A 26,683-nucleotide genomic window follows, 5' to 3' on the forward strand; every position below is an offset into this window, starting at 1 on the left:
ACTGTGTTCAAGTATGGAGACTGCACCTAAAGAAAGACATCGAGCTTCTTGAAAGGGTGCAAAGAAGGGTAACTCGCCCGGTGAGATCGGCAAAAGGGCGTCCTTATGAAGAAAGACTTTGAATATGTGGGTTGCAGAGTTTGGAAACTAGACACCTTAGAGAAGATTTGATTGAGGTGTTTAAGGCTCTGAGAGGCATCAGTAAAATGAATGAGGACAAAATTTTCAAGATTATAAATGATGCTAGAACTAGGGGACATAAATTCAAGTTACGGGGGGAAATGTTTAGATTGGACTGCAGGAAGTTTTATTTTAGCCAGCGAGTTATAAATTACTGGAATAAGTTGCCTTCATGGGTGGTAGAGGCCGACAGTTTGGGGAAATTCAAAGGTCATCTGGATAGTACTTTCGGGTAAGGGAAGCGCATAGGATGATAGGTTTAATTTCCTTTTTATTTATATTTTATTTTATTTATATATATATATTTTTTATTTATTAATTATTATTATTTAGTTATTTATTTTATTTATTTTTTTTTTTTTTGTTTTTATCATTGTTTTGTTCGGATTTTTTTTTTTTTTTTTGGCTGGTGCAGCACCATGCGGCCGTTACTAATACTAATAATAGTATTTTGAAATACTGATAACTATCAAAAAAAATTTAAACAAGTGAGTTCAGTTACGATATTGTTTTGCTTCCCTCTCTCCTTCAACCCGTTTACTCCAGGCTAAATTGCATACAAATGGCATATTAGATCACTACATTGTTACTTTTTAGTAGATGTCATTACCTCTACGCATACTTAACTATACAAAAGCCCGCCAAAATAAAGTGTTCTGCAGTCTATGCCAGTATATTAATAACCAAAAAAAAATAATGTTAAAAATTATAATACAAAAGCGGTGTCTGCTACAAATATGCAAAATTTACTTATTTTATTTATTTATTTTTTCAATTATTAATTACTATTTTTCGCAGAACACTTGTTTACATCTCAGGGGAATACTCGTGTTCAGCAGAACACAGTTTGAGAAACGCTGTTTTACACTATAGCATGACCACTAGGTCATGCTATAGTATAAAGAACACCTTTTGTGCCCTTAAAAGATATGTGCTCTACAGCATCAACTATTGCTCCTAGCAGACATACCCTGGTCCTATTCCACCCATCCTTTTTTGCTCAATGTATTTCCCGTTTCTCTGACAACAGTCACCGATAATAACTACCTCCCGTGGGACCAGTGAATTCTGCCCTGGGGAAGTCACCGTGTTGTCTGATGCATGAGTGCAAGCTCTGACTTTGAGGTGAGCAGCTGTGAGCTTGATGAGGCCCCCTTTTAATTCCTTTGGGAGCATTCACCCTGTTCTTAAAGCTCTCGTAAACATCCATCAGAATGCTGAGTTCACGCTTAATTCCCTCACACTCTTTGTGCCAGATTCACACAAAGACATCCCACTTGGCTCCCTTATGACCCATTTCAGAATGATCTGCAAACATAATAAGTAGCATATTTTGTAAGGCCACGATAACAGGAGAACTGCCCCCCTTCAGTTCTACCCTGAGCCACAGCACTCTTGCTACATTTAGCCCTATGCTTTGCAGCTGTAGTCTCAGTCATGATTTCCATTTTAAACTCAATTTAATTTGAGAATAATATACAAACATATCTAAATGCAATAATATTCACAGGCTATGGCAATAATATGTATTATGCTAGCAAGTTTAAATTATTATATATACAGTCAGTCTTCTCCATAATGAATTCAATAAATTCAGCAAGAAAATTCAATATAGAGAAATTTTGTTATATAAAATCTTTTTGTTTTGAAATTGTCATCTAATTAGAAAATAAAAATGAATGTGCATTTATTTTTAATACAGGCAATCCCCGTATAAGACGGTACTTCTACAATACGGTTTCGCTCTAACACGATTGATAAATTGTGGCACTCTTTGCATAACATGGTTAGAGAATTTCGGTAAACCACACATAATGGTATTTTTCAGCTTTCAACATAATAGCGGGGAAAACCCTGATATTATGTTGTATGTAATTTTTCAACATTTCCACTCTTTTTGAATCCTCGCTGTTGACTCGCTAGTCAAAAAAAAAAAATATATATATATATATATATATTAAGAAATCCCTGTATTTATTTTGTTGGGAAATCCTCGTGTTATGTTCTATGCTGCTGAACTTGTGGAAAAATCTAGTTTTATTACTGGACAGCACACCAGGCCATTCAAGAGATTTAGGTCATCCAAACGTTGAAGTTGTTCCTACCACCACAGTTGTACTAGGTTAATACAACTTCTTTCATTAAGCCATTAGATTATTATTAAGGCATTATATCTATATCCACCTTTAAAACTCATTACAACAGAAAATCATTACAATGGAATTTGGAAACAATTGATTCCGAATCTGTTGAAGTAATGAAGGCCTGGAAACATTTCTCAATTGTGGACTGTATCAGAATCATAGCTTTATCGCTGAAAGAAGTAAAACCGTCAATGTTAAATGCGTGAGGAAAAATGTATGACTAGGGTCAGTTCATTCAGGAAATATGGTCAAACCAGAAGAAAACTGAATCGGTGCAATAGTGGCATAGTATATAGGGTCATGTGCCACCAGCAATTTCCCACATCTGCACCGTATATACTCTGTGATGTAGAACTACTGCAGAGTCAGGAAAAGTGTAATGTCTGGTTTATGTAGTATTGTACTTGGTTCTGTTGTTGTGTCTCTAAATGATGTGATAGTAGAACTTGCCCTGTTGACAGGAGGGGGAGATTTTGATACGACTACCGAAGCCCTTGTAAGTAGCACAGTTGATAGAATCACCCTCCTCCCCCACATCGGGTGGAAAAGACCTGAGTTCGAATCCTGCTGATGGTGGTAAGAATTTTTATGGGTCTTTTTCACAAAGTGGCTAAGTTAGTCAATCTCAGGTGAGGGTAGCATAGTTTTTTCTCCCGGAAACTCGGGTTTTTTGTTTACCAAAACAGAAAATGACCCTGGGACACACACAATTTATAGACAATAAACTATGCTCCAAAAAAATAAAAAGATATGATTACTGAAGACGTTCAAGAATTACTGGTAGAAAAAGAAGCTGGCAAAGTGGATTTGGTGGAAATGGCATCGGAAGTAAAACCAAATCAATTCAGAGGATGATAGCACAGATGAAAATTCTAAACTTCCAAATTTTACATTAAACAGCATACTGCATAAAGTGAGCTGAGCAATCAGAATCTTATTTTATTGAATGCAGATTCTTGAATGAAAGGAGCCAAAAGTTCAAAAGAGAGCTTCAAAAATGCTTAGTTCCATACCATGAAATTCATCAAGCAAAAGCAAACAAACCCAGATTACTGATTTTTTAAAGAGTAGAAGATACATGAAATCTAGAATTCTGTCTTTTTGTTAAGTTTTGTCAAAAAATGTTAACGAAATAGTGTATTAGTGTTAGCTTTTCGAACGTAACCTTCCTTTTTGTACGTTTGCTTAGTCTCGTAAAATACGGTTTAGCACAACATGACATTTTATAGGAACCTAACTACCGTGTTATATGAGGGTTACCTGTATATTTTATTTCAAAAACATATTTGTTTACTAAATTTTTTGTTTGCACAGAAAATTAAAAAATGCCTGATTCCTAAAGACAAACTCACATTTACTGAGAGCATTAAAAACACTATCGGGAATATTTTCAAAATTGTAGACCAACATGAACCGTTTTAAAATTGTGAATCATTTCTTCACTAGTTGGCTTTTCTGTGGGTTGTTCTGATGCATCATCATCATGACTGCTGGTTTCTTCGTGATCACGGTTGCACTTATTTCATCTTCATTTAGATGTTCTGTTATAGTCAGATCTTGATCTACATTAACATAACTATCCAGTGTTATGTGAATTTCGATATTTCTAGACAATTCATCTTGTTCTTCCTATTGCCGTTCGAGTTCTGTAGTCAATGCAAATCCCGTTTTCAAAAAACAATTTTGAATAGTGTATTCACTCACAGTTTGTCCAAAATATTGCCTATTCACAATTTACTGTGTGGTTTACTGTAACTTCCAGGTGTCTATTTTCATGTAATGCACTGATAATCTTCATTAATATATATTTTTTTTTATGAAAACCACAAACAATAGGTATTAGAACCTATAGTACTTAGTACCGTGCTTGGGTTGGAGGTTGAGAAGATGAAAGAAGATATTTGTTGACACTAGACTTGAACTTCTGTAGACTGTAATTTTCATGGAATACGTATGAAGGAAGGTTGTTCCAGAAAACTGCAGTTGAATGAATAAATGAGGAAGATGAAAAGTTGGTTTTGTGATTTTGAAGGACGGTAAATAGATGTTGGCGGCACGTGTTCGGACTGCTTTGAAAGAGAGAGTGGGAATTATAGAAGCCCATTCAGAAGAACAGTACACATAAAAGTATCTGTAGAAAAGGCATGCAGCAGAAACAGTACGTCTATGAGACAGCGAGTGGAGAGACTGTTAAGAGATGAGTCATTAATTAACCTAACTGCCCTTTTCTGAATGGAATCTAGAAGCCTAGGAGGGGTTTCGGGGGCACTGCCCCAGATGTGGGAACAATATTCTATGGTAGGGCAGATTTGTGATTTGTACAGAGTGAACAGCTGTTTGGAAGAAAAGTAACGCCAAGAGCAAAAGAGAAAACCAAGTTAAGCAATGTTTGTAATGTGCTTGTGCCAAGAGAGATTAGAAGTCAGGGTAATACCCAAAAGAGATATATCATGTTGCCTAGAAATCGAAGTGTCACCAAAGATAAGCATAGGAACACAAGAATCCTTTTTGTGAGATACAGGACAAGACTGAGTTTTAGAAGGATTGAAATCAACTAAGTTGTCTTTGCCCCATTGGAGAATTACAGATTGGCATTTAAGGAATTGGTAGCGGATATTCAAGAAGTTGAAGCTGATTGAGCAGGGCAAGGTTTTTCAAAATGGAAATTGTAATGCAATTTGCTATCATTGGCAAAACTATGGATAGGATTTTCAGTCATTAATATACAAGAGGAAAAGAGTAGAGGAAAGAATTGAACCTTGGGGCACCAGCATTAGTGTAGTAGTTAGGAGACCGAGAGCCATCTACCATCACCCTCAGTGAGAAAACTGGATAACAAATTTGGCAATCAAATTTTGAATTTGAGTGCCACCTTTTAGAACTAAGGAATGTAGAGAATAATCCCCCCCATATCCATTAAACTTTTTAGACCCCTAAATTTAACTCTAATGTCAAGCTACAGGACCGAAGAAAATAATCGGTCCATATAGATATTAAGCGGTTTAGACCTTCAAAATTTAATTTTATGTCAATCCACGTAATGGTTTCCTTGCTGCTAGAGGTATGGTGTTTGAAGACAGAAAAGTCTTGAGCGCTCAATATTGAGACCGAGGGGTCTGAACACTATGGTTCTGACAGTGGGGAAGATGTCCCACATGTTTTGTAAAACTGATATCGCCTTCCCAAAGAATTATTAGTGCATTGAACTAGGGGAGTTGGTTGGAAAAGAAGCTTCCTATATCTAAAATAAAGGTAATCCCTGTTGTTTCAAAATAATGATATTTCATATATGCAATTTCGACCTAGTGCCATTAAGGGGTAGTGTTAAATTGAAATTGTGCATGTATGTTTGTATGTTTTTTTTTTTTTTGTTTTAAACAAAGGCTCCAACATGAAAGATAAGAGGGGAAGTTGTTCTGGAAAATAGAGGTTGAAAGAATAAATGAGGAGGAAGAAAATTTGGTTCTGTGAATTTGAAGTTGAACAGTGCCCATGGAAGTATCCACAGAAAAGGCATGCAGCAGAAAGAGAATGTTTATGAGACACAGGGTAGAAACTTTGCAGGAGATGGATCATTAATTAACCTAATTACCCTCTCATAAATAAATCTAGAAGCTTGAGAGAGGTTATGGGGGCACTGCCCCAGATGTGGGAACAATATTCCATTCACTCTGTACAAATCTCAAATTTGTACAGAGTGAGTATCTGTTTAGAAGAAAGGAAATGCCAAGAGCAAAGGAGAAAACCCAGTTTTGTAGTGCAGAGGAAGCAATATTTATGATGTACTTAAGCCAGGAGAGATTAGAAGTCAGAGTAATTCCTAATAGAGATATATGATTTTGTCTAGAAATCTCAATGTTGTCAAAGATAAACATAGGAGCAGAAGAATCCTTCTTTGTGAGACATAAGACAGGACCGAGTTTTAGAAGGATTGAAATGAAATAAGTTATCTGTACTCCACTGGAGAATCATCTGGAGATCACTATTTTGGGATATTTGAGATGAAATGCATTGTGCTGTCATCATCATCAAAACTATATATAGGATTTCCAATTTGGGAACAATTAGTATTAGTGAATAAGTTAGAAGATAGGAGCTGGATACCCAATTACAAGATAGTTGGAAAACCATAAGATAGAAGCTTATTTAGAAGACTTTTATGACAAACATGGTCAAAAGCTTTTGAAATGTCAAGAGCACAGCACCACTTGAGTTTTACCAAATTTTTCAATTGAATTTGTTGACAGATGGGTAACATAAGCTAGTATATAACCAGTGAAATGATACTGATGGAATCCATACTGGAAATCATTGATCAGATGGAAGGTTTCTAAACAGTTTAGGAGTTGGCAGTTAATGGATTCCTCAATTACTTTAAGGGGAAAAAAAACACTGTTCTTGTTTATTCTCCAGCATGACCAGGTCAGTGGGGTTTACAATAAATCATCAATACAAATGTTAATATAATCACATTTAGCAGTCAAGGACTTGAACCCGGTCCACTCAAAGTACGTGTGCTACTGCACTCACGCTCATGACCACTCAGCTATGTCAAAAGTAGAAGTAGTTGGATGGAATGGATTTGTCTCCCTTTTCAGGAACTGGCTAGATGTGAGAAAATTTTTAAGTATAATGAAAAACACCAGTGGAACAAGAAAGTGTAAAAAGGCCACACAGAACAGGAGTAAGCTCAGGAGCACATGTTTTGAGAACAAGTGGAGGAACACCACCAGGACCTGAAGCTCTCTTGGCATCAACATTATTCAGATTTCTTCTGACATCATTTTGACTGAAGACCAGAGGAGGCATTGAATGGAGTGTATAGCCACTCCCTGACTTACATAAAGGTTGCATTCCGTGGAATTGTATAACTGAAATTTGATTCCAAAACTGGATGTATGCCGTTATCTGTTCGTTTAGTCTTTTAGTAATTTATTTCTTTGCACTACTTTAAATTCACCAATTGCATAGCCGAGTGATTAGTACAGTACTGCCATGCTGGCACAATGTTCAATTGAACACACGTTTTAGTTGACCATTTAGTCGCACGCACACAGAACTGCTAAATATGGCAATGTTTGCTGTTGTTGTTATTTGATTTTTAGGAGCATTAGCAACTAAGGCCATATTGCTCCGGGGATATGCGATGGTCATTCCCTGACCTTTCCGCATCCTCCGTATTTGGTGGTCACGGGCTCGAACCCTGGTCTAATCAAGAAGTGTGTGCTACGCACTGCTGCTCCTGCCCACCTGGCTACGGAGGTGCCCGGCAATGTTTGCATTATTTTCAAAAAGTATTAGTAGTAAACTCCATTCTAGTAAAATTTATTATTATTCAAAATTCGCCCTAGGGGCTTACATAGGCTTGGCACATCCAAGGTCCTGAGCTGGATATCATCATTCTTCTGTTTCTTGATGATTCCTTTCTACTTCTCTCTCTCTCTCTCTCTCAGGGTAACTCGGAATTTTTTTTTTTTTTTTGGCCGGTGCAGCATAAGCCTCAGGCTTCCTTGCACCATATGGATGATAATAATAATAACTTTATGTAAGTCAGAATTTCCCCCATGCTTGTGCAGCACTTGCAACTGTGCTCGCTGAATTGATTGAATCAAAAAAGAAATGTTCGACGAACATGTAAATAGATTTATTATATTTATTCAATTTTTTATATTATGTGCAGGAAAAATTACAAAAGTGTGCAATTTTAAAAATTTCAAAATTATAAAATTACAAAAAAACAGAAGAGACGGGCATAACGTCAGTAAGTTTTACATCTCGAGCATTGTTGTCAGAATCGACGTCTTCAGCTGATAAGTATGCTGCTGTGGAGATTTAGAAGAGGTTGGCTGCCCAACCTTATGAAAGAACATATTAATGGATGACTGGACGGTGGCTTTTTTTTTTTTCATCAGAGATTTATTTGTACCAGTTGAAGCTTACAGGGATAGAGCTGTAGCTGTGTACACAGAACTTTATGGATGGTTGCATGTGAAATTTGCGTTTCATTACTGGTATGATGGCTGGACTTCCTAGAAGGCAGCACTTGTGCATTCAATACCCTTGTCTAATGTTCTAGGCTTTCCTTTATTTTGCTGTTTCAGAACTCTGCCAGTTTCCTCAAATTTCTTCACCAATGCATACAGGACTCTACATGCATTCAGTTGGTGACTGTAAGCATTGGTTGGTGACTTTAATTCAGCCATCAACAGCACACATCTCGCTTCCTCTTGTCGGGGTTATCATAATTCAACATAATTCAACCTATTTATATATAAAAAGTTAAGACTTTAGAGTTGTTTCATTCCTATGTAGACATTGTGTATATTTATGATAAAATAAATAACCATGGAACTGAATATAAATACACTGAATTTACATTCAGTTACTGAGTAGCACTTATTTAGATGTGACCATATCACTTTTTATTATCTAAACTTGAAAGACTAATTCTTATTTTTATAAAGCAACTTAATTTATAAAGATTCCATTAATTATGGCTGTGGTGCTGTCCAACCATTCTGCAAATGAAGGTTATATCAAAACTTTTGAGCTAGACCGTAGGCTATATAAAACCTATATGCACGTTCCTTATACCATAATGGACATTAGCAAATATAATGGCAAACATTTAAGTCTTAGGATATGAAATTTATTATTTTTTAATGGTTTTACAGTCTTTGCGTAACTTAAAAAATAATAAATTACAGTCTTCGCGTGACATTAAAAAATAATAAATTACAGTCTTCGCGTGACATTAAAAAATAATAAATTACAGTCTTCGCGTGACATTAAAAAATAATAAGTTAGTTGATGTTAATCTAGTATCATGGTCTGTATTTAATATTTGACTTATTGATTTGTGACAAATGCTCACAAATCAATATATAAACACCAATCATTACCCATCCAGCTCACATTTAGAACATTTACACAAAAGCAGATATTTACTGGGATACCCCACAGAGTATGCAAATATTCTACCAACTTGGTCTGCAGAATGTATGTTAAACACCACTGTACTATGGTAAATTGTCTAAATACTCAATATACACAGTAGCAACATAATAAAGAAAAAATACCTCTTCTAGCTAATCTGGTATCAGGGTCTGTATCTACAAATAATTTCATATGAAACAAATCTCTTATGTTTTGAAAGTAAAATACTAAAATTCCTTCAAATAAAACAACATCTGCAGGGTAAATTGTAATGGACTCATCCTTTTTCCTGAGAGAGAGAGAGAGAAAAAAAAAAAAAAAAAAACACAAATAAGTTCAAATACTTCTATAAATATAACACTTTTTTTTAAAAGTTAGTCTTATTAAATTAATATAAAATTGAGATTAAAAGTGAGAAAGACAAAACAAAAATTAATGTAATATTATCAGAGAAGAGAAAAGAGACAACATTAACCTAGCAGCAGACCATTTTGTAACAAATCTGACATCAGGGATGACATATATTTAGAAGATTCCAGTGCATCACAAGTTTATAGTGACTGAATTAATCTAAACATTTCAATAATGGTAACATTTAAAATTAACATTTGAAAGTATTTATTTAAACAAAAATTCTTTTACACACATTATAGCAGATCTTAATAAGGATGACTGCAGAAATATTGAAAAATTATGGATTATTAAATATTATTTTTGGTACACCATGAACGATTAAAATGGTGAAAACAGTTTTACAACTTTGATGATGCATAAACTGTAATTCAATACATTTATTTTTTTATTCATAATTCGACAGAAGTGTGGTGATACACGATGCAATAATGATCAGTGTATTTTAAATGGTGTGCAAAGAACATATTTCTACATTGCATTTAAACATTGCACTATGATTTTCATATATTTTCTATTTCAGAAAGATATTTAATAGCTAAAAAATAAACAGAGTAACTGCATAAAGAATTTAAAAAATTAAAATACAGTACAAGGCTGATAGCCAAAATATTTAACCACCAGTATAGTAATATATATTGGTGTGTGCGTGCATGCGCGCGCGTGTGTGTGTGTGTGTATGTAAGGGAAATTTCCCTTTTATTCTCTAAATAAACTAAATTATATATATTGTAAAACTGCTTACCAATTGGCATAAACTGTAGAATAAGTCATTCATCAAATCATTCCAATAATTTACAATTTATTTGTTGATTTTTAGAAATTGTTGGTGTGATTTTCTGTTTGACATGGCTGTCACTAGCTAAATGAGAATAATGATGCTCCTAAATGATGTCACTAGTTAAATGAGACATAGGGCACTGCATTGAACTCACTCTTTCAATGATTTCCCTATTAAATTGATAGTCATTAGGATTACTTGTAGTCTCAGTAAATAAAGAATTTCTCTTAACACCAACAATATTGTTCATGGTGTTGCATCCTCTCTCAACTTCTGCCGAACTAATGGAAATTACATTCAATTTTTTTTTTATTCCTAATAATACTGTCTGAAACATATATTCAATATCTCTATCAATTAAATCATGAAAATTGCTTAATGTAATGTCATATTTAAGTATTTCCTTAATTTAATTAATTTTTGTTTACCTTCAATCCATTGCACTCCACAAATGTTTTTTTGTCAAAGTTTCAGGATTAAATAAATTGAAAAAACTTAAATTCACTATTCACTTTTGTCATCAAACGACAAATGCAATTTCATATACAGTCGGACCTCTCTTTAATGAATCCATACAGCAATTTTTTTTGATTTCTCCTTGGTCATTACACTGAAAATAGTTTCCATATAACAAAGAAAATTTCTATATAACGAACTGATTAGAAACCTGGGTACGCACTGTTTGCACCGCTGGCCTTTAGACAATAGAGCTGATGATGTAGAAAGAATGAATTAAGAGCCAAAACATTCCACAATTTAATGGTTCCCGTAAAACCTATGCAAATGCCTCTACTGTACCTGGAAGTCGCGTTAGGTCAACTGCTATCTGTGTCCACAGCCATTGGCAAAGATTAAGGCATATTCTCAACACGGACATTTGCTCTGGTCAACCTGTTTTCTACTGTAAGCACCTTATTAGACAATTAAGAGAGAGCGATTTTCCTTTATCCCAAAAATCCATCCATTGTTTTGCAGAAATGATCATCCACACCTTCACCCATCTCTGTTTACAAGGTAGGTACAAGTGGCCCTAAATCAGTTTTGTTTTAGCTGCTGTGCAAATAACCTTACAATGTCTAAGAGGAAGTCCTTGAGTGTAGTTGAAAAGTGGAAGTGCTTAATAGTGTGGATCGGGGCGTTAAAAAAGAGAAACCACTTTAAAATTTGGTATCCCTGCCAGTAATTGGCAACCATTCTGAAAAACCATGTTTCGATTCTCAAAATGTTTGAGGAAACGGGACTCAGTCGGAAGTGTCCAAAATCATCTTTTAAGGACACAAAAGGTGATATGTTGTACACGTTGGCACTAATAATATTAAGAGTAGGAGACCGGCAGAATTACTTAACAAGTACAGGTCACTGTTGAACAAAAGCCGAGAATTAGGGTTGAATTTGAAAGTGTCTGCAATTCTGCCCAGACACGATAGGAGGGAGTATATGATGAGAGCCTTGTCGATCAATTCAGCCCTGGAAAGATTGTGCAAGGCTCAAGGGGTAGAATTTTTTTCAGCCTGGACTGTACTTGTTAACAGGAGAGATTGCTTCTACAGGGATGGGATACACTTAAATAGAAAGGGTGCAAGAATATTTGCTGATGCTATCGAGGCAGTGTTAGGTGGGTCGGAAAACTGCTAGCTTGGGGGGAGACAAAGACCAATAGATTGACAGTAGCCACTGGCAGAGGTGAAAGAGATTCTTGCACTGTTTCTATTAGAATGAGCAGAAGCCTGAAAAACAAGATGCATGGTATTTCAGAGACTGCTGGGAGCCATTGCGGTACAAGTAAACACATGGGTTGTGTTAGGGTAGCTAAGAATAGAAGCAGGTGCAGATATATACTTGCGTGTACACCAATACTAGGAGTTTAGTAAATAAATTTGATGAATTTGAGGTATTGCTCAAAACATCAAAGTCAGATATTGTTGGGATATCAGAGACGTGGTGTCACACAGATATAAGGGATGCAGAACTGCAATTTGGGGAGTACAACGTCTACAGAAAGGATAGACAGGATAGGAAGGGGGGAGGGGTTATGCTATTAGTTAAGAAACACATAAAAACCAAGGAAGTGAAGCCAGTCGACATCGCTGGACAGTGCAGTGTTGAGTCAGTTTGGTGTGACAAGCATTGGGAGATCAAAATTGAGAGTAGGAGTGTGCTATAGGCCTAATGACTCTGATGAGTATAATAAGGAACTGTACAGGGAAATAGAGTGGGCCAGTAAATCAGAGAGTCTTATAATGGGAGATTTTAATTTCCCAGATATTGACTGGAATTTGGGGGCTGGTTACTCACGCACTAGCAGAGCTTTTGTGGATTTATTGGATGATTGTTTTCTACATCAGCAAGTTCGGGAGGCAACTAGAGGGAGTAATACTCTTGATTTGATTATCAGCAGTGATTCTTCATGCATTAAGAATCTGCAGATAAATGAACCACTAGGTGGCAGTGATCACAGTGTGCTGAAGTGGGATTTACTCAAAGAGGTAACTACCATTAAGGGTAAAGGGAAGGGTTATTGCTTCCGTAAAGGCGACTACGATGGACTGAAACAGTATTTAAATTCTATACAGTGGGACCAACTGATGATGTTACCAACAGCAAATTCAAAATGGGAAGCATTCAAAGAACTTATCTTGGAAGCTACCAGGCTTTACATACCAACTAAGAAATATTGTTCAAGGTTTAGGCCAAAATGGATGTCAGATGAACTAATGAGGCATATGGCAGAGAAGAAAAATGCATGGGATACTTATAAATTAACACATGACACAGAAGCCTATGATAGATACAAGTTGATATGCAACCAAGTTACAAAGGAGGTTAGGCAGGCGAAGGCAGATTACGAGAAATCCTTGGCAAGGGATGCAAAGAAAAACAGCAAAGAGTTCTTTACTTATGTAAACTCTAGAAGGAAGGGGATGAATCAGATTGGTCCACTTGATATTGATGGGTCAACTGTTGATGATCCTGCTCAGGTAGCTAACAAACTAAATGAATATTTTGCATCGACATTCACACATGAGGAGTTATTCAGCAAAGGGAATGCCAGAGGTGTATTCAACTCTAGCAGTAAGCTACAGAATCTTGAAATAACTGGGAGTAAAGAGGAGGAGAAACTGTTGAAGATAAACACAAGAAAGGCACCCGGGGTGGATGGGATCTATCCAGTTGTATTAAAGGAGGCAGCAAAGGAAGTAAGCAAACCCTTAGCCATAATTATGAGAGCTTCCTTGGACTCAGGGGAGGTACCCATAGACTGGAAATGTGCAAATGTGACCCCAATTCACAAAGGAGGATCAAAGGCTGACACAAGTAATTATAGACCTGTGAGCTTAACTTCTGTTCCAGGAAAATTAATGGAGGCACTGGTTAAAGAAGCACTGCAGGATCATTTAGACAAGACTTCAGTTATAGCTCAGACCCAGCATGGTTTTGTTAGGGGGAAGTCTTGCCTGACCAACTTGATTGGATACTATGATGCAGTCACAAAAGAACTGGATGCAGGGAATAACTTTGATATTATATACTTGGATCTTAGAAAGGCTTTTGATACTGTTGCACATGGAAGACTGCTACACAAATTGGAGCAGTGTGACATTGGAGGCAAATTGCTGCTATGGATAAAGGGGTGGTTGAGGGGGAGAAGACAGAGAGTGGTAATCAATGGACACTGCTCATCGTGGACTAATGTTATTAGTGGAGTCCCTCAGGGCTCAGTGTTGGGTCCATTGTTGTTTTCTGTATTTATAAATGATATTGATGATGGTATATCAAGCTTAATGTCCAAGTTTGCAGATGATACAAAGGTTGGCAGGGTTGTCAAGGACACTACTGACACTATGCTGCTGCAACAGGATCTGGAAAGGTTGAGCAGATGGGCTGAGAGGTGGCAAATGAAGTTTAACATTGACAAATGTAAAGTACTACACATGGGAAACAGCAACCCCAGAGCAACGTATCAACTCTGTGGTACTACACTGACAGTGGTAGAGAATGAAAGGGACTTGGGGGTGATTGTGCAGGCAGATATGAAGTTCTCTGAGCAGTGCAGACAGGCTGCAAGATTAGCTCATGGAGTATTGTCAATGATATACAGGAATTTTTCCAGCAGGGATAAGGAGGTGATTATTCCATTGTATAAGGCAATGGTCAGGCCACACCTAGAGTACTGTATACAGGTCTGGAGGCCTCATTTCAAGAAGGATGTAGAGCTGCTGGAACGAGTACAGAGAAGGGCAACAAGATTAGTGAATGGAACAAAGGGGTGCTCTTACGAAGAAAGGCTTAAGTTTTGCAAATTACAGTGTCTGGAGACTAGGCACCAGCGAGGTGATCTGATAGAGGTGTATAAAGCCTTGAATGGTTTAAGCATGCTCAATGCTGATGGGATTCTTCCTCTAGCTCAGAATAATCACCTGAGAGGGCATAAATTCAAATTGAGGAAAGACAGATGTAGGATAGACGTGCGGAAATTTGCCTTTAGCCAGCGGGTGGTTGGTAGGTGGAACAGACTTCCATCCCTTATCGTGGAAGTTGATAGCCTAAATAAGTTTAAGGCTCAGCTGGACAGGTATTTCAAACGAACAGAGGGGTGAAGAGGAGAAGTGGTTATTTTTATTTATTTATGTTACTTTTTTTTTTTTTTTTTTTTTTTGGCTGATGCTGCATAAGCTTGCTTTCTTGCATCAAATGCCTCTATTAATGCTAATGCTAATGCTAAAATTATGCCTGTACGAAGATGTAGATGCGGCAATTTTTAATTGAGTGTTTTGGTCATGTTGATTCTAGACCAAAACATGCCAATATCAGTGACATTAATAAAAGAAAGGCTATGGGGGCTTAGAGGGGAACAGGTATCCTGTGTGTTACCAGACACTCAGTCTAAAACACTGATGGATCCAATATCTTTCTATTACAGAAGATTTAGGAGGTCCGGTTGGCCTGCCTCCCTAAAATCCACTCATGCACACCTTCTCGATGGCAAGCCCCGTTAGGTCTCTTAGGTGGCAACGAAAGTGTAGAGTGGTTCTCTTCAAGATGCCTGGTCAGCGTGAAGAGTAAAAGACCAAACCCTCCAGCATATGACAGCACGACAAAACAAATGGCCCTCAGTCCCCAGTAGCTTTCACTCCCCCTCTTACGGCAGCGAGAGGATCAGAGTGGAAGCAGAGGGTGCTAAGAATCTCTGGGTACAACCAGGCTCCCATGCATGGAAACTGAACTTGGCCTGTTACAATGTAAGATCACTCATCGGTGAAGACAGGATATTAGAACTAGAAAAGGAATTAGAAAATGTGAATTGGAATATCATCGGTTTGGCTGAAAGAAGAAGAAGAAATGATCATTTATAAGTTTATCAAGTGGAAATCTGCTGTACACCAATGGAAACAGTGAAAGGAGTGAAGGTGGAGTTGGGTTTGTGGTCCATAAAGATTTAAAAAACAACATTTCATTTTGTAATTCAAAAGTACATCACCAAGGGTGTCAAGACTAATACTCAAGATTTCTAAGAGGTACAAGCTAAAGGTTATAATGATTTATGCACCAACATCTAGCCATGATGATGAAGAGGTCGAAGAAATGTACACCGAAATTGAGTCTTCTAGACGAGCAGAAAACCCACTACACTATATTTGTATTATGGGGGGACTTCAATGCTAAGATTGGAAAAAGACAAAACAGTGCAGAAAGGGGAACTATAGGTAATTTTGGAATTGGTGAAAGACTTGTGGAATTTGCAGAATCTCAAGGACTGTCAGTAATGAACACTTTTTTGAAGAAAAGGGTGAACAGAAAGTGGACATGAAAGAGTCCAAATGGATTAACAACTAATGAAATCGACTTCATCCTCACTAACAGAAGATATATTGTGAATGATGTTATCGTCCTGAATAAGGTAACTGTTGGAAGTGATCACAGAATGGTAAGATGTACACTTGATATAGATGTAGGAAAGGAAAAAACTGACTCCAGTAAATAATACAAAGGTCTTTGAGATAACAGAAGAGGAGAAAAAGCAGTATGTACTGGAACTTAAGAACAAGTGTGAGCTTCTGCAGACTGCTAAGGACCAAGATAACCATGAGGAATATTACAACTTTCTGAAAGTGATAAAGCCCAAGAAACCTATAGGAAAAAAGAAATCCAAAGAAATAAAAATTAGTCAAGAAACACTTGCTATGATGAACTGAAGGGGAAAAATGAAGAGCAAGATGAACACTGACAAGGAAAAAATTGAGTACACTGAGTTATGCAAAGCCATTAGAAAGAGACTCAGAGAGGATATAAGATTTAACACAAGAAAAGTAGAACAAGCATTAAGGGAAAACAAAGGATTTAAATCAGCAGCCATGAGAAGTAATACAGAAAGACAAATGATACTGAAACTGAAGAATAGCAATGGTGTACTTATATACAACAGAGAAGGCATAATTCAAATAGCAGAAGACTACTATAGAGAATTATACAAGGAGCGAGGGAATGATACCAGCAGTGGGGAAGATGGATTGAAAATTAGCAACACATACAACATACCCGATATGCTTCCTGATGAGGTAGGACATGCATTGAAGAAAATGAAGAATCAGATAGCCCCAGGGGAAGATGAAGTTACTGTAGAGTTGTTAAAACTGGGAGGAAGAGACATAACACAAAAACTGGCAAGGCTCTTCACAAAGTGCATTAGAAAACGTGTAACGCCTAAGCAGTGGAATAATGCAATCATAGTTTTGCTGCATAAGAAAGGAGATAAATCAGAAATTGTAAATTATAGACCAATTAGCTTGTTATCCTACATCTACAAGTTGTTCACAAGGGTCATTACTAACAGATTAGAAAGAATACTTGATGAGAATCAACCGAAAGAGCAAGCTGGCTTTAGGACAGGATTCTCAACTATGGATCACCTTCACGTAATATCACAGCTAATGGAGAAAGCAAATGAATATAAAACACCATTATGCCTGGCATTTGTGGATCATGAAAAGGCATTTGACTCCATGCAGTGTAAGGCAATGTTTAGGGCACTGGAAAGACAAGGCATAGATACTCCACATATTATGATTTTGAAGAAAATATATGAGAATGCTACCTCCTTTATTAGACTAGACAAAGACAGTAGGAAATTTAAAATCGAGAAAGGAGTTGGAGAAGGAGACACAATATCTCCAAAGATGTTTGCTGCTGCCCTTGAGGAAGCTTTCAGAAGATTAGACTGGTTGCAGAAAGGAGTCAATGTGAACGGTGAGTACTTAAACCATTTACGATTTGCAGATGACATTGTGGTCATAAGCCACGATCCCAAAGAATTAGAGGAAAATCTTAATCGGTTATGCACAGTTAGTAAAGATTTAGGACTAAAGGTGAATATGGCTAAAACAAAAGTAATGATGAACAAGTATGCCACAGAAAGGGACATAATGATTGAAGGAGCAGTAATTGAAAAGGTGGAGTCATATATTTATCTGGGACAAGTTATTAGCTGTAATAATGATAAATGGCTGGAAGTCAAGAGAAGAATAAATTTTGGATGGATAGCATTCAGGAAATATAGTCACATACTGAAGAGCAATATCCCAGTTTGTCTGAAACGTAAAATAATGAACCAATGTATACTCCCCACCATGATTTATGGAAGTGAAACTTGGGCACTCACCAAAAGAATGGAAGAGAAGCTGAGAACTACACAGCGAAGAATGGAACGAATTATATTGGGAATCAGACTGTTAAATAAGAAGAGAAACACATGGATTAGGCAGCAAACTCAAGTAAAGGACATTCTTATCAAAACTAAAGAACTAAGATGGTCTTGGGCAGGACACATTGCTCGAAGACACGAAGACAGATGGACTAAGAAAATAACAGAATGGTACCCAAGAGGAGCTAGAAGAAAACCTGGAATACAAAGGCGGAGATGAATAGATGAAATTCATGAGTTTGTGAGTAGTAAATGGATGGCCAGTGCTCAAAACAGAAGGAACTGGAAAGTTGCTGGAGAGGCCTTCATCCTGCAGTGGATTGAAAATGGCTGATGATGATGATGGAGTATGCATCTTTTCTGGGGCATAAAACATTTCAAGTCATTTTTGGTTGGCTGCAAAAATTTAAAAAGTGCCATGGCTTACTCGAAAAAGTTATTTCTGGTGAAAGCGGAGTTGTAATTGAAAAAGACCTATACCCATTGGAAAGAAGCAGTTTAGAAAAAAAATTATGGAGGATTACTGGCCCAAAGACATATTCAACTTTGATGAAACAGGTCTATTTTTTATGTTTGCCGAACAAGACACCGACTTTTAAAGGTGATAAATGTTGAGGTTATAGTAAAGAGAGATTTAGCCTTGGTTGGTGCAAATATGGCCGGTAATGAAAAACTGAAGATTAAACTTCAATCAGTAATTTTGAAACCTACAAGTGTGACGCTTGTTTTCTTCCCTCTGAACACCTCGTCTAAACTGCAGCCAATGGACCAAGGCATTATCCTGAATTTGAAAATGCACAACAGAAGGCACATACTGAAAAAAAATTATACCGAGACTCGAAACCAACCAACCTATAGATTCTGTTACAGATTTGTGAATGTGCACATCAGATTTTGCGAAAGTGTAGAGTCAAGATGTGATGGAAACAATGATTAAGAATTGTTTCACAAAAGCAGGTTTCAGTAAAACCTGCATATGAGAGGGATGAACTACAAGATATTTAGCAACCTTGAGAAGAACTCCAAGTGAGAAGTGTGATAATGATGTCATAGTAGCTGAATATTCGAGTGACTCTGTCGTTCTGGAGAGAATTCAAAGAAATAGTGACAATGAGTTTCATGAAAATGAGGGCAATATTAAACCTTCCAAACATGAAATGTTGGCAACATTTGAAACTTTGCATCGAGGCTTTCAGTGTGAAGAAAATGTACCAGAAAATATATTTGAGTGTTTAAACATTTTTATAAACAACATACAGTAAAATCCAATGTACAACAAAAATTAACCAAATATTTATTTTATGAAATAATTCTTTAAAGTGTACTAACAAGTACCCATTTCTTAGTATGTATGTATTAATAAATTAATTGTTTTAAAATGTTAGAAATTTACTTATTTGATTTATTTCCCATCTTTTGCTATTTTTCTGAATATTGAATTATGGTATTTTTCATTGTTGAAAAGGTCATATTTCTTTACAATGAAATTTCTGATTAAAGAATCTTTTCAAGTGAATGATAATTTTTTTTCATATAGAGGTCCGACTGTACTTTATTAGACAATCTAATAGTTTATTTTCTGGAATTGATTATTATGTTTTGTTTGAAGAGTACATATTTATTTGTTTTCACATCTCCCACTTCTCTTTCATAGTTTCCTTTATTTAGTTTTATGTGTTCAATCATTTTTACTGTTTGTCAAATTAATTACTTTCTTGTAAAGCTAAAGAAAGTATTGACTCTCTATTATGTCATTTATTAAAACTAAATCTCTAAAAAATTTTTCACTTTCCAAATGTTTTAACTATTCTCATTCAACAGTTTCTAATATAGCGAATACACAAGTCTTGAATGTGATTTCCAAACTGCTTTTCCAGCATCAGCACTACAGACTGTCCAAATATTCTTCAAATTGTCATCATTATTTCAATTTCTAGCTCTTCGGATATATTATTTAATTCTCTCTGATGTTTATATATATATATTGCAGTAAACAAAGTTTACTGAGAAAAGATTTAAATTGATTTACATCTTTAATTGCATCATCCACAGATAATTGAATACGGTGACTCAGTGCCAAATCAAAACATATGGAAATTTTTCTAAAATTTTGCTGAAACTCTACTTTCTTCCTAAGATTACACTGTCACCATCTGTATAAAATCCAGTAAGATTTTCATGTAAATATTTCACATTTAAATTACTTACCTTGACGCCTGACAATAAAGTTTGATAAATTATATTTGATTCCAGCCCCACAAGATCAACGAAAACTGTTAAACTGCCTTCAACATTTGGAATTGTGCATTTTAAGTAAATGATTAAAATACTTTTATGTGAAAAAGTTGAAGCTTCATCAATAATGATGGAAATTTTACTTCCTCGTTTTATAAGTTTTAAAAAAGTTCTTTTCTCACTTCAGTAGACATGTTTTTCAACAAGCTGGATCATAAATCTAGATTGCAATGATATGCTCATATCAATATTATTATTTTTAATTATACAATAGATAGTTTTAAAAATTCTGATGACACTTTTTAAGTGTTTATCATGAGCTTTATCTTTTTTTTTTCAGAAGTTTTTATTATTTCAAATGCTTTATTGAAACTGATTCATGATGTTCTGTTAATTTTTTCCTTATTGATGATTGCACAAATTTTCTTTATTTGAACCATGAACTTTAACGGAACATGATTACCATTTGGATGAAATATGCAAGTTTAGCTCTTTCATCATTTAAAGATGCAACTTTTGAGCACCATTTGTACCCAACATTTATGTCACTAGCAATAATAAGCCACTCGTATTTTTTGTTGAAATAAGTAAGTTGTTTTTCATTCCAGAAATACATATTATATGTCAGTGTTTCTCAACCTGTGTGCCATGGCACATTGCTGAGTTTGCTTTAAGTGTGCCGCGGAAAATTTAAAATAAAAAAAAAATTTAATAAATCCAAGTTTTATAATAAAAATGAATTCGAATAAAAAATTTGTTTATTTACGCTGCGCTGTTCCGAGCCCCTTCTGGTGGTCAATGTGACGTCATGTTTAATTCCTAGTACTAGATCTGTTCACTTTTATTCACCTTTTGATTACTAGTACTAGAATTCTTCATCTTTATTCGGCCATTCTTATCACTTGAGTCTCTCCCAAGGCACCCCGCAGTGCATTTTGCAGTTGTATAAGTGCAACTTGTAAGAAGCATAGTAAGAAATATTTTTGTGTTTTTATCTCTAAAACGTTATATTCAGTTAATTCCTATAGAACAGGTATTTTCAATGAACTGTATTAGTTTCTAGAAGTAATTAATTTTTTTTAGAAATTATTAGCGATGGATAAATATTTAGTGAAAGAAAATCAGAAGAAGCAACTTGATAACAAGCTTGGAGAAAATGACAAAAACAAGATCAATATCAAAAAAGAAGAAAACACGTAAATATGATGACGATTATTTGGTGATGGGATTTTCTTATACTGGTACCAGAGATTGTCCTCAATCTTTATGTGTGTGTGTGTGGTTTAAAATTGTCGAATGAATCAAAGGTTGTTGTTGTTGTTATTTGGTTTTTAGGAGCATTAGCAACTAAGGCCATATTGCTCCGGGAATATGTGGTGGTAATTCCTTGACCTTTCCGCCTCCTCCATATTTGGTGGTGATGGGCTCAAACCCCGGTCTAATCAAGAAGCGTGTGCTACACACTGCTGCTCCCCACCTGGCTACGGAGGCGCCGAATCAAAGGTGCTGAGTAAATTGCAGCGTCATTTTTCTACAAAACACAAGAATTTATTGTCCAAAACTATGGGGTATTTTAAAAGACTGCAGGCCTCTACTAAAAAACAAGGTACAGAATTTTATAATATGACTAAAATATCTGACAGTAAAATTTCAAGTCAAACAGATGGGGAGAAAAAAAAAAATCCTCACTTGATTGCAGAAAGTCTGATTTTACCAGCATGTCAGGTAAACGTGAAAAGTATTTTGGGAGAGGAAGCTGAAAAAAATAATAATGACAGTACCACTTTCAATCAGCACAATTTGCAGGCGTATAAAAGAAATGTCCGATGATATTTAAGAATAAGTTGTTCAACTTATTAATAATTTTGGGCAACTGTTTGCATTGCAAGTAGATAAGTCTACAAATATTAGTGGAAAAGCCCAATTAATAGCATTTGTCAGGTTTATCAAAAACGACACAATTATTTTATTTTTTTGTTTGTTATAAAGAACTCGCTGAAAGAACAACCGGCCAAGATATTTTCGTAAGTAATGAATAATTATTTACAAAAGTGTGGCATATTATGGATATTGTGTTTTGGCATTTGTACTGATGGTGCTCCCACGATGACAGAAGCACTAAAAGAATTTGTAAACTTAGTAAAACGACACAATTCAAATATTATGTTGTTGTTGTTATTTGGGTTTTAGGAGCATTAGCAACTAAGGCCATATTGCTCCGAGGATATGCGGTGGTAATTCCCTGACCTTTCCGCATCCTCCGTATTTGGTGGTCATGGGCTCGAACCCCGGTCTAATCAAGAAGTGTGTGCTACGCACTGCCACTCCTGCCCACCTGGCTACGGAGGCGCCTTCAAATATTATTACAAACACACTGTTTTATACACAGAGAAGTTCTAGTAGCGAAGACAGTTGTACATGATCAAGCAGTTAAAATGGCCAATTATACCAAAACTAGACCACAAATACGTATTTTTGGAAAATTATGCGAGGAACCGGAGTCTGATCATTTTTCTTTAATAATTCATACTGAGGTTCAGTGGCTATCAAAAGGAAATAATGTACTTATGCATATGTACGAGTTGTGTGAGGAAATGCTCATATTTTTTTTCACTGGAGCAATCAGAATTTTGTAATTATTTAAGTGGTGAAATTTGGTGCTGTAAATCAGCTTTTCTAGCAGATTTATTCATACAGCTAAATAAATTAAATATCAGTATGCAAGGCTCAGAGGAAAATTTCTGACAACTTGTTCACCTTTAAAGAAAAGTTGAGTATATGGATAAAATATGTAAATGAAAAAAAATTAGAAATGTTTCCCTTGACTGCCAAAAGGATTATACTAAAATAATTAATGTAATAAGTGAAACATTAGAGCTGTTAAAGACAAAAATTGAGCATTACTTCATATCCCTTGATACCAAAAAATATTTGTGGGTAAGAGACCCATCTGCAACAAGAAACCTTCCAACTTGAGAACTTAATTTTCAAGAGGAAGAAGAATTGGCTGAAATCCACAGGCTGGAAATTCAGTTTAATAACACTAATATTAGCAAATTTTGGATCAAAATTCAAAATGAATTTCCACGAATTTTGGAAAATGCAATTAGAATTTTATTGCTGTTTTCCACTTCCTACTTGTGCGAAACAAGGTTTTTCTGCTTTAAACAAGAGAGAGAGAGAGAGAGATTAAAGTCAGTAGAAGACTATCCACAATAAATCCTTGTATTAAAAAAGTGTGTGCCTCCCATCAAAGCAACCGTCTCACTGATTAAAATGTTATAATTGTATATTTTTTTGTTTTTATATAATTATGTTACTTTTTTTATATATTTTCTTTTAAATTTCATACAATTTATGTATGTCCAAAAAAGAGATATTAAAAGCATTTAAAACAAATAAGTGTATTATTAAATATACCCAACAGTTTGTGAATATGCACCAATGAGCCAAAACATTATGACCACCTACCTAATATGATGTTGGTCCTCCACGGGTAGCCAAAACAGCTCATTCCCGGCTAGGCATGGACGCTACAAGATTTCTAAATGTGTCTTGTGGTATCTGGTACCAACAAGTAACCGGCAGATTCTTTAACTCCTGTAAGCTCTGTGGTTGAGACACTGCAGATCAGAGTTGCTGTTCCAACACAAAGAACAGATGCTCGATGGGATTGATGTCTGTGGAATTTGGAGGCCAGGGCAATACCTGGAAGTTTTCCTCATGTTCTGCAAACCAGTCTCAAACAATCCAGGCAGTATGGCATGGTGCATTATCCTGTTGAAAGACGGAATCGCCAGAGAAGAAGACCATTGCCATGAAAGGGTGTATCTGGTCAGCAATGATGTTTAGGTAGGTGGTAGATGTCAGAGTGCCTGGCACATGGATGACTGGACCGAGGGTATCCCAGCAGAACATTGCCCAAAGCATGACACTAATGCTATCGGCTTGTTTTTGTCCCACGGTGCATCCAGGCGTCATCACTTCCCAAGGTAAATGACGGACGCATATCCGGCCGTCCCCATGGTGCAACAAGAAATGTGATTCATTGGACCAGATGACCTTCTTCCAATTACTCAAGGTCCAGTTTCGATGCTTATGTGCCCATTGTAGGTGCTGTCGCCAGTGAAACGTGGTTAGCATAGGCACTCGGAGCAGCCAGGCAGCCCCATTTTCAGCAGGGTGCGATATATTTGACACATTATTCCCGTCACCAGCATTCCAATTACTGGCCAGTTGCATCAGTTGCCCTTCTGTTGTCACGTACCACTCGGGAGAGCCTTAGCTCACCTTGAGCATCGACAAGCTGTGGTCGTCCAACACCTCACCGGAGGTTTGTGGGTTTTCCATCCTCGGACCACTTTAGTAGTTAAGATGGGGATAATAACGAACTACAGCTCTATGAATTTGCCGGCGATTTCCGTTCGGTTGCTGCCGCCGAGGTTGGTTGTTTTGCGGCGTTGGTTTTTGAACGAGAGCCGGCGAGGCTTAGCTGTTGAGTCGGGAAGGAAAAAAATATTTTTAGTTCTTATTTCGCTCGCGCCATTTATTTTTCGGTTTTTATTTATTTAAATTTAAATTTTATTTTTCCGAGGCTCGAACCCATGTCATCGCTACTGGCGGTCTGGTGCTTATCCCCACGGCTACCCTTTCAGTTATAAGAATATGGTTAAGAGTGTGTGTGTGTGTGTGTGTGTGTGTGATGTCAAGAGATCTGTATTTTGCAAACGAGTTTTGTTCTGATTGGTGGGGAATATGAACGAGTGTGCTGATTGGTTGAGGGGATATAAACGAAGTATGGCTCTATAAATTTGTCGCCGGTTTCTGGTCGGGTTCTTGCCGTAGAAATCATCTGTTTTTGCCACGTTGGTTTTCATGCAACTGTCGATGACATGAAAGAGGGCGCTGATTGGTTGAGGATATGAACGAGTGCGCTGATTGGTTGAGGGGTATGAACGAGCACTCTTTAATTTTATGTGTTTTTGAGGATTAAACGTATATTTGGCCCGATATGGTGGCGCCATCTATCAATCCTTTCTGTAAGTTGAAAAGTGAGAATCTGAAATTAAGGATTTTATTTAATTTTATGTGCTTTGATGATTAAAAAAATATTTATTCTTACCCATAGCTATGTATGGTGGCTCCATCTGCTGGTCCTATCTACAAACTGAAAATCTGAAATTAAGGATTTTATTTAATTTTGTGCTTTGATGTTTAAATATATATATTTTTACCCATAGCTATGCAATGTAGTATGGTGGCTCCATCCGTTGATCCTCTCTGCAAGCTGAAAACTGAGAATCTGAAATTAATGATTTTATTTTATGTGTTTTGATGATTAAATATATATATATTTTATCCATAGATATGTATGATGGCTCCATATATCTGTCCTTTCTGCAAGTTGAATTTGTCTCCCAGTGTTTAGAGACATATTTTGTCTTTGAAAAACCTGAAAAGTAAATGATTTGATGTGAATATTTATATCTTTACCGACCTCGTGAAACGGTGGCACCATCTATTGGTCCAATCTGCAACTTGAATTTTTACTCTACATTTGAAATAATTTAATGCCTTTTACATTTTTAAAGTAACTTTCCAAAATATTTTAAGGTTATTGATTAATGGAAAAATTAAACTTATTTTCTAGTATCTAAGAAAAAAAAGACAGACAATATTTTACAAATTGATATGTTTTTATTGACAAATAAAAAAAAATAAAAAAAACATATATATATATATACATGCAAAAATTACAAGGTGGGGGTTATTGTCATGTTTACCCCAGTAACAAGACCTTCAACGTGGATTGTCAACCCTCCCTTTTGACAGCAGCATCAACAGCTCGCATACGGCACACAGAAAAACCATTATAAAAGCCACAAGTACTCCTGGTTGTCTGATAAATAGTCTCCGTCTGGAAAAGAACAAAAAAAAATGTTAGAAGATTAGAATGATCCTCGTGTTGTGGGAAGTTTCAGTGGTGTTAATGCATTACAAAAAAACATACAAAACTACCCAGGCGTGTCGTGAAAGAGTACTTGTCATCTCAGCCTGCTTATGTGAGACACAAACCTCAAAGATACCATACGTTTCAGTGTGACTTAGCAGAAGTTTCCAATATGTCTAAAGATAATGGAGGAGTGTGTTATTTGCTCGTTTGTATAGATGCCTTTTCAAGATATGCCTGGGTGAGAACACTTAGAAATAAAACATCAATGCAAATGGTAAAGGCATTCAAATCAATTTTCAAGGAAGAAATGCCATTCAGTCTTAACAGCGACCAAGGCAAAGAAT

At 36.2% G+C, this 26,683-nt stretch overlaps 1 protein-coding gene across 2 annotated transcripts in view; it reads right to left on the reverse strand.

Moving 5' to 3' along the window:
• LOC150089500 (uridine-cytidine kinase 2-B-like) overlaps positions 1-26,683 on the reverse strand; it is a 241,168-nt gene that overhangs the window by 151,699 nt on the left and 62,786 nt on the right. For both annotated transcript variants that reach the window (XR_016546671.1, XM_090368627.1), the window contains exon 4: positions 9,404-9,549. Coding sequence is in view for 1 of the 2 variants with exons in the window: in XM_090368627.1 (XP_090224753.1) it covers positions 9,404-9,549 (146 nt within the window). In the remaining variant the exon portion in view is untranslated. The remainder of the gene's footprint in view (positions 1-9,403; positions 9,550-26,683) is intronic.

Source organism: Mastigoproctus giganteus, chromosome 2 (assembly GCF_048544385.1).
Source record: "Mastigoproctus giganteus isolate SK-2022 chromosome 2, ASM4854438v1, whole genome shotgun sequence".
In the NCBI taxonomy this organism is placed as follows: Eukaryota; Metazoa; Arthropoda; class Arachnida; order Uropygi; family Thelyphonidae; genus Mastigoproctus; species Mastigoproctus giganteus.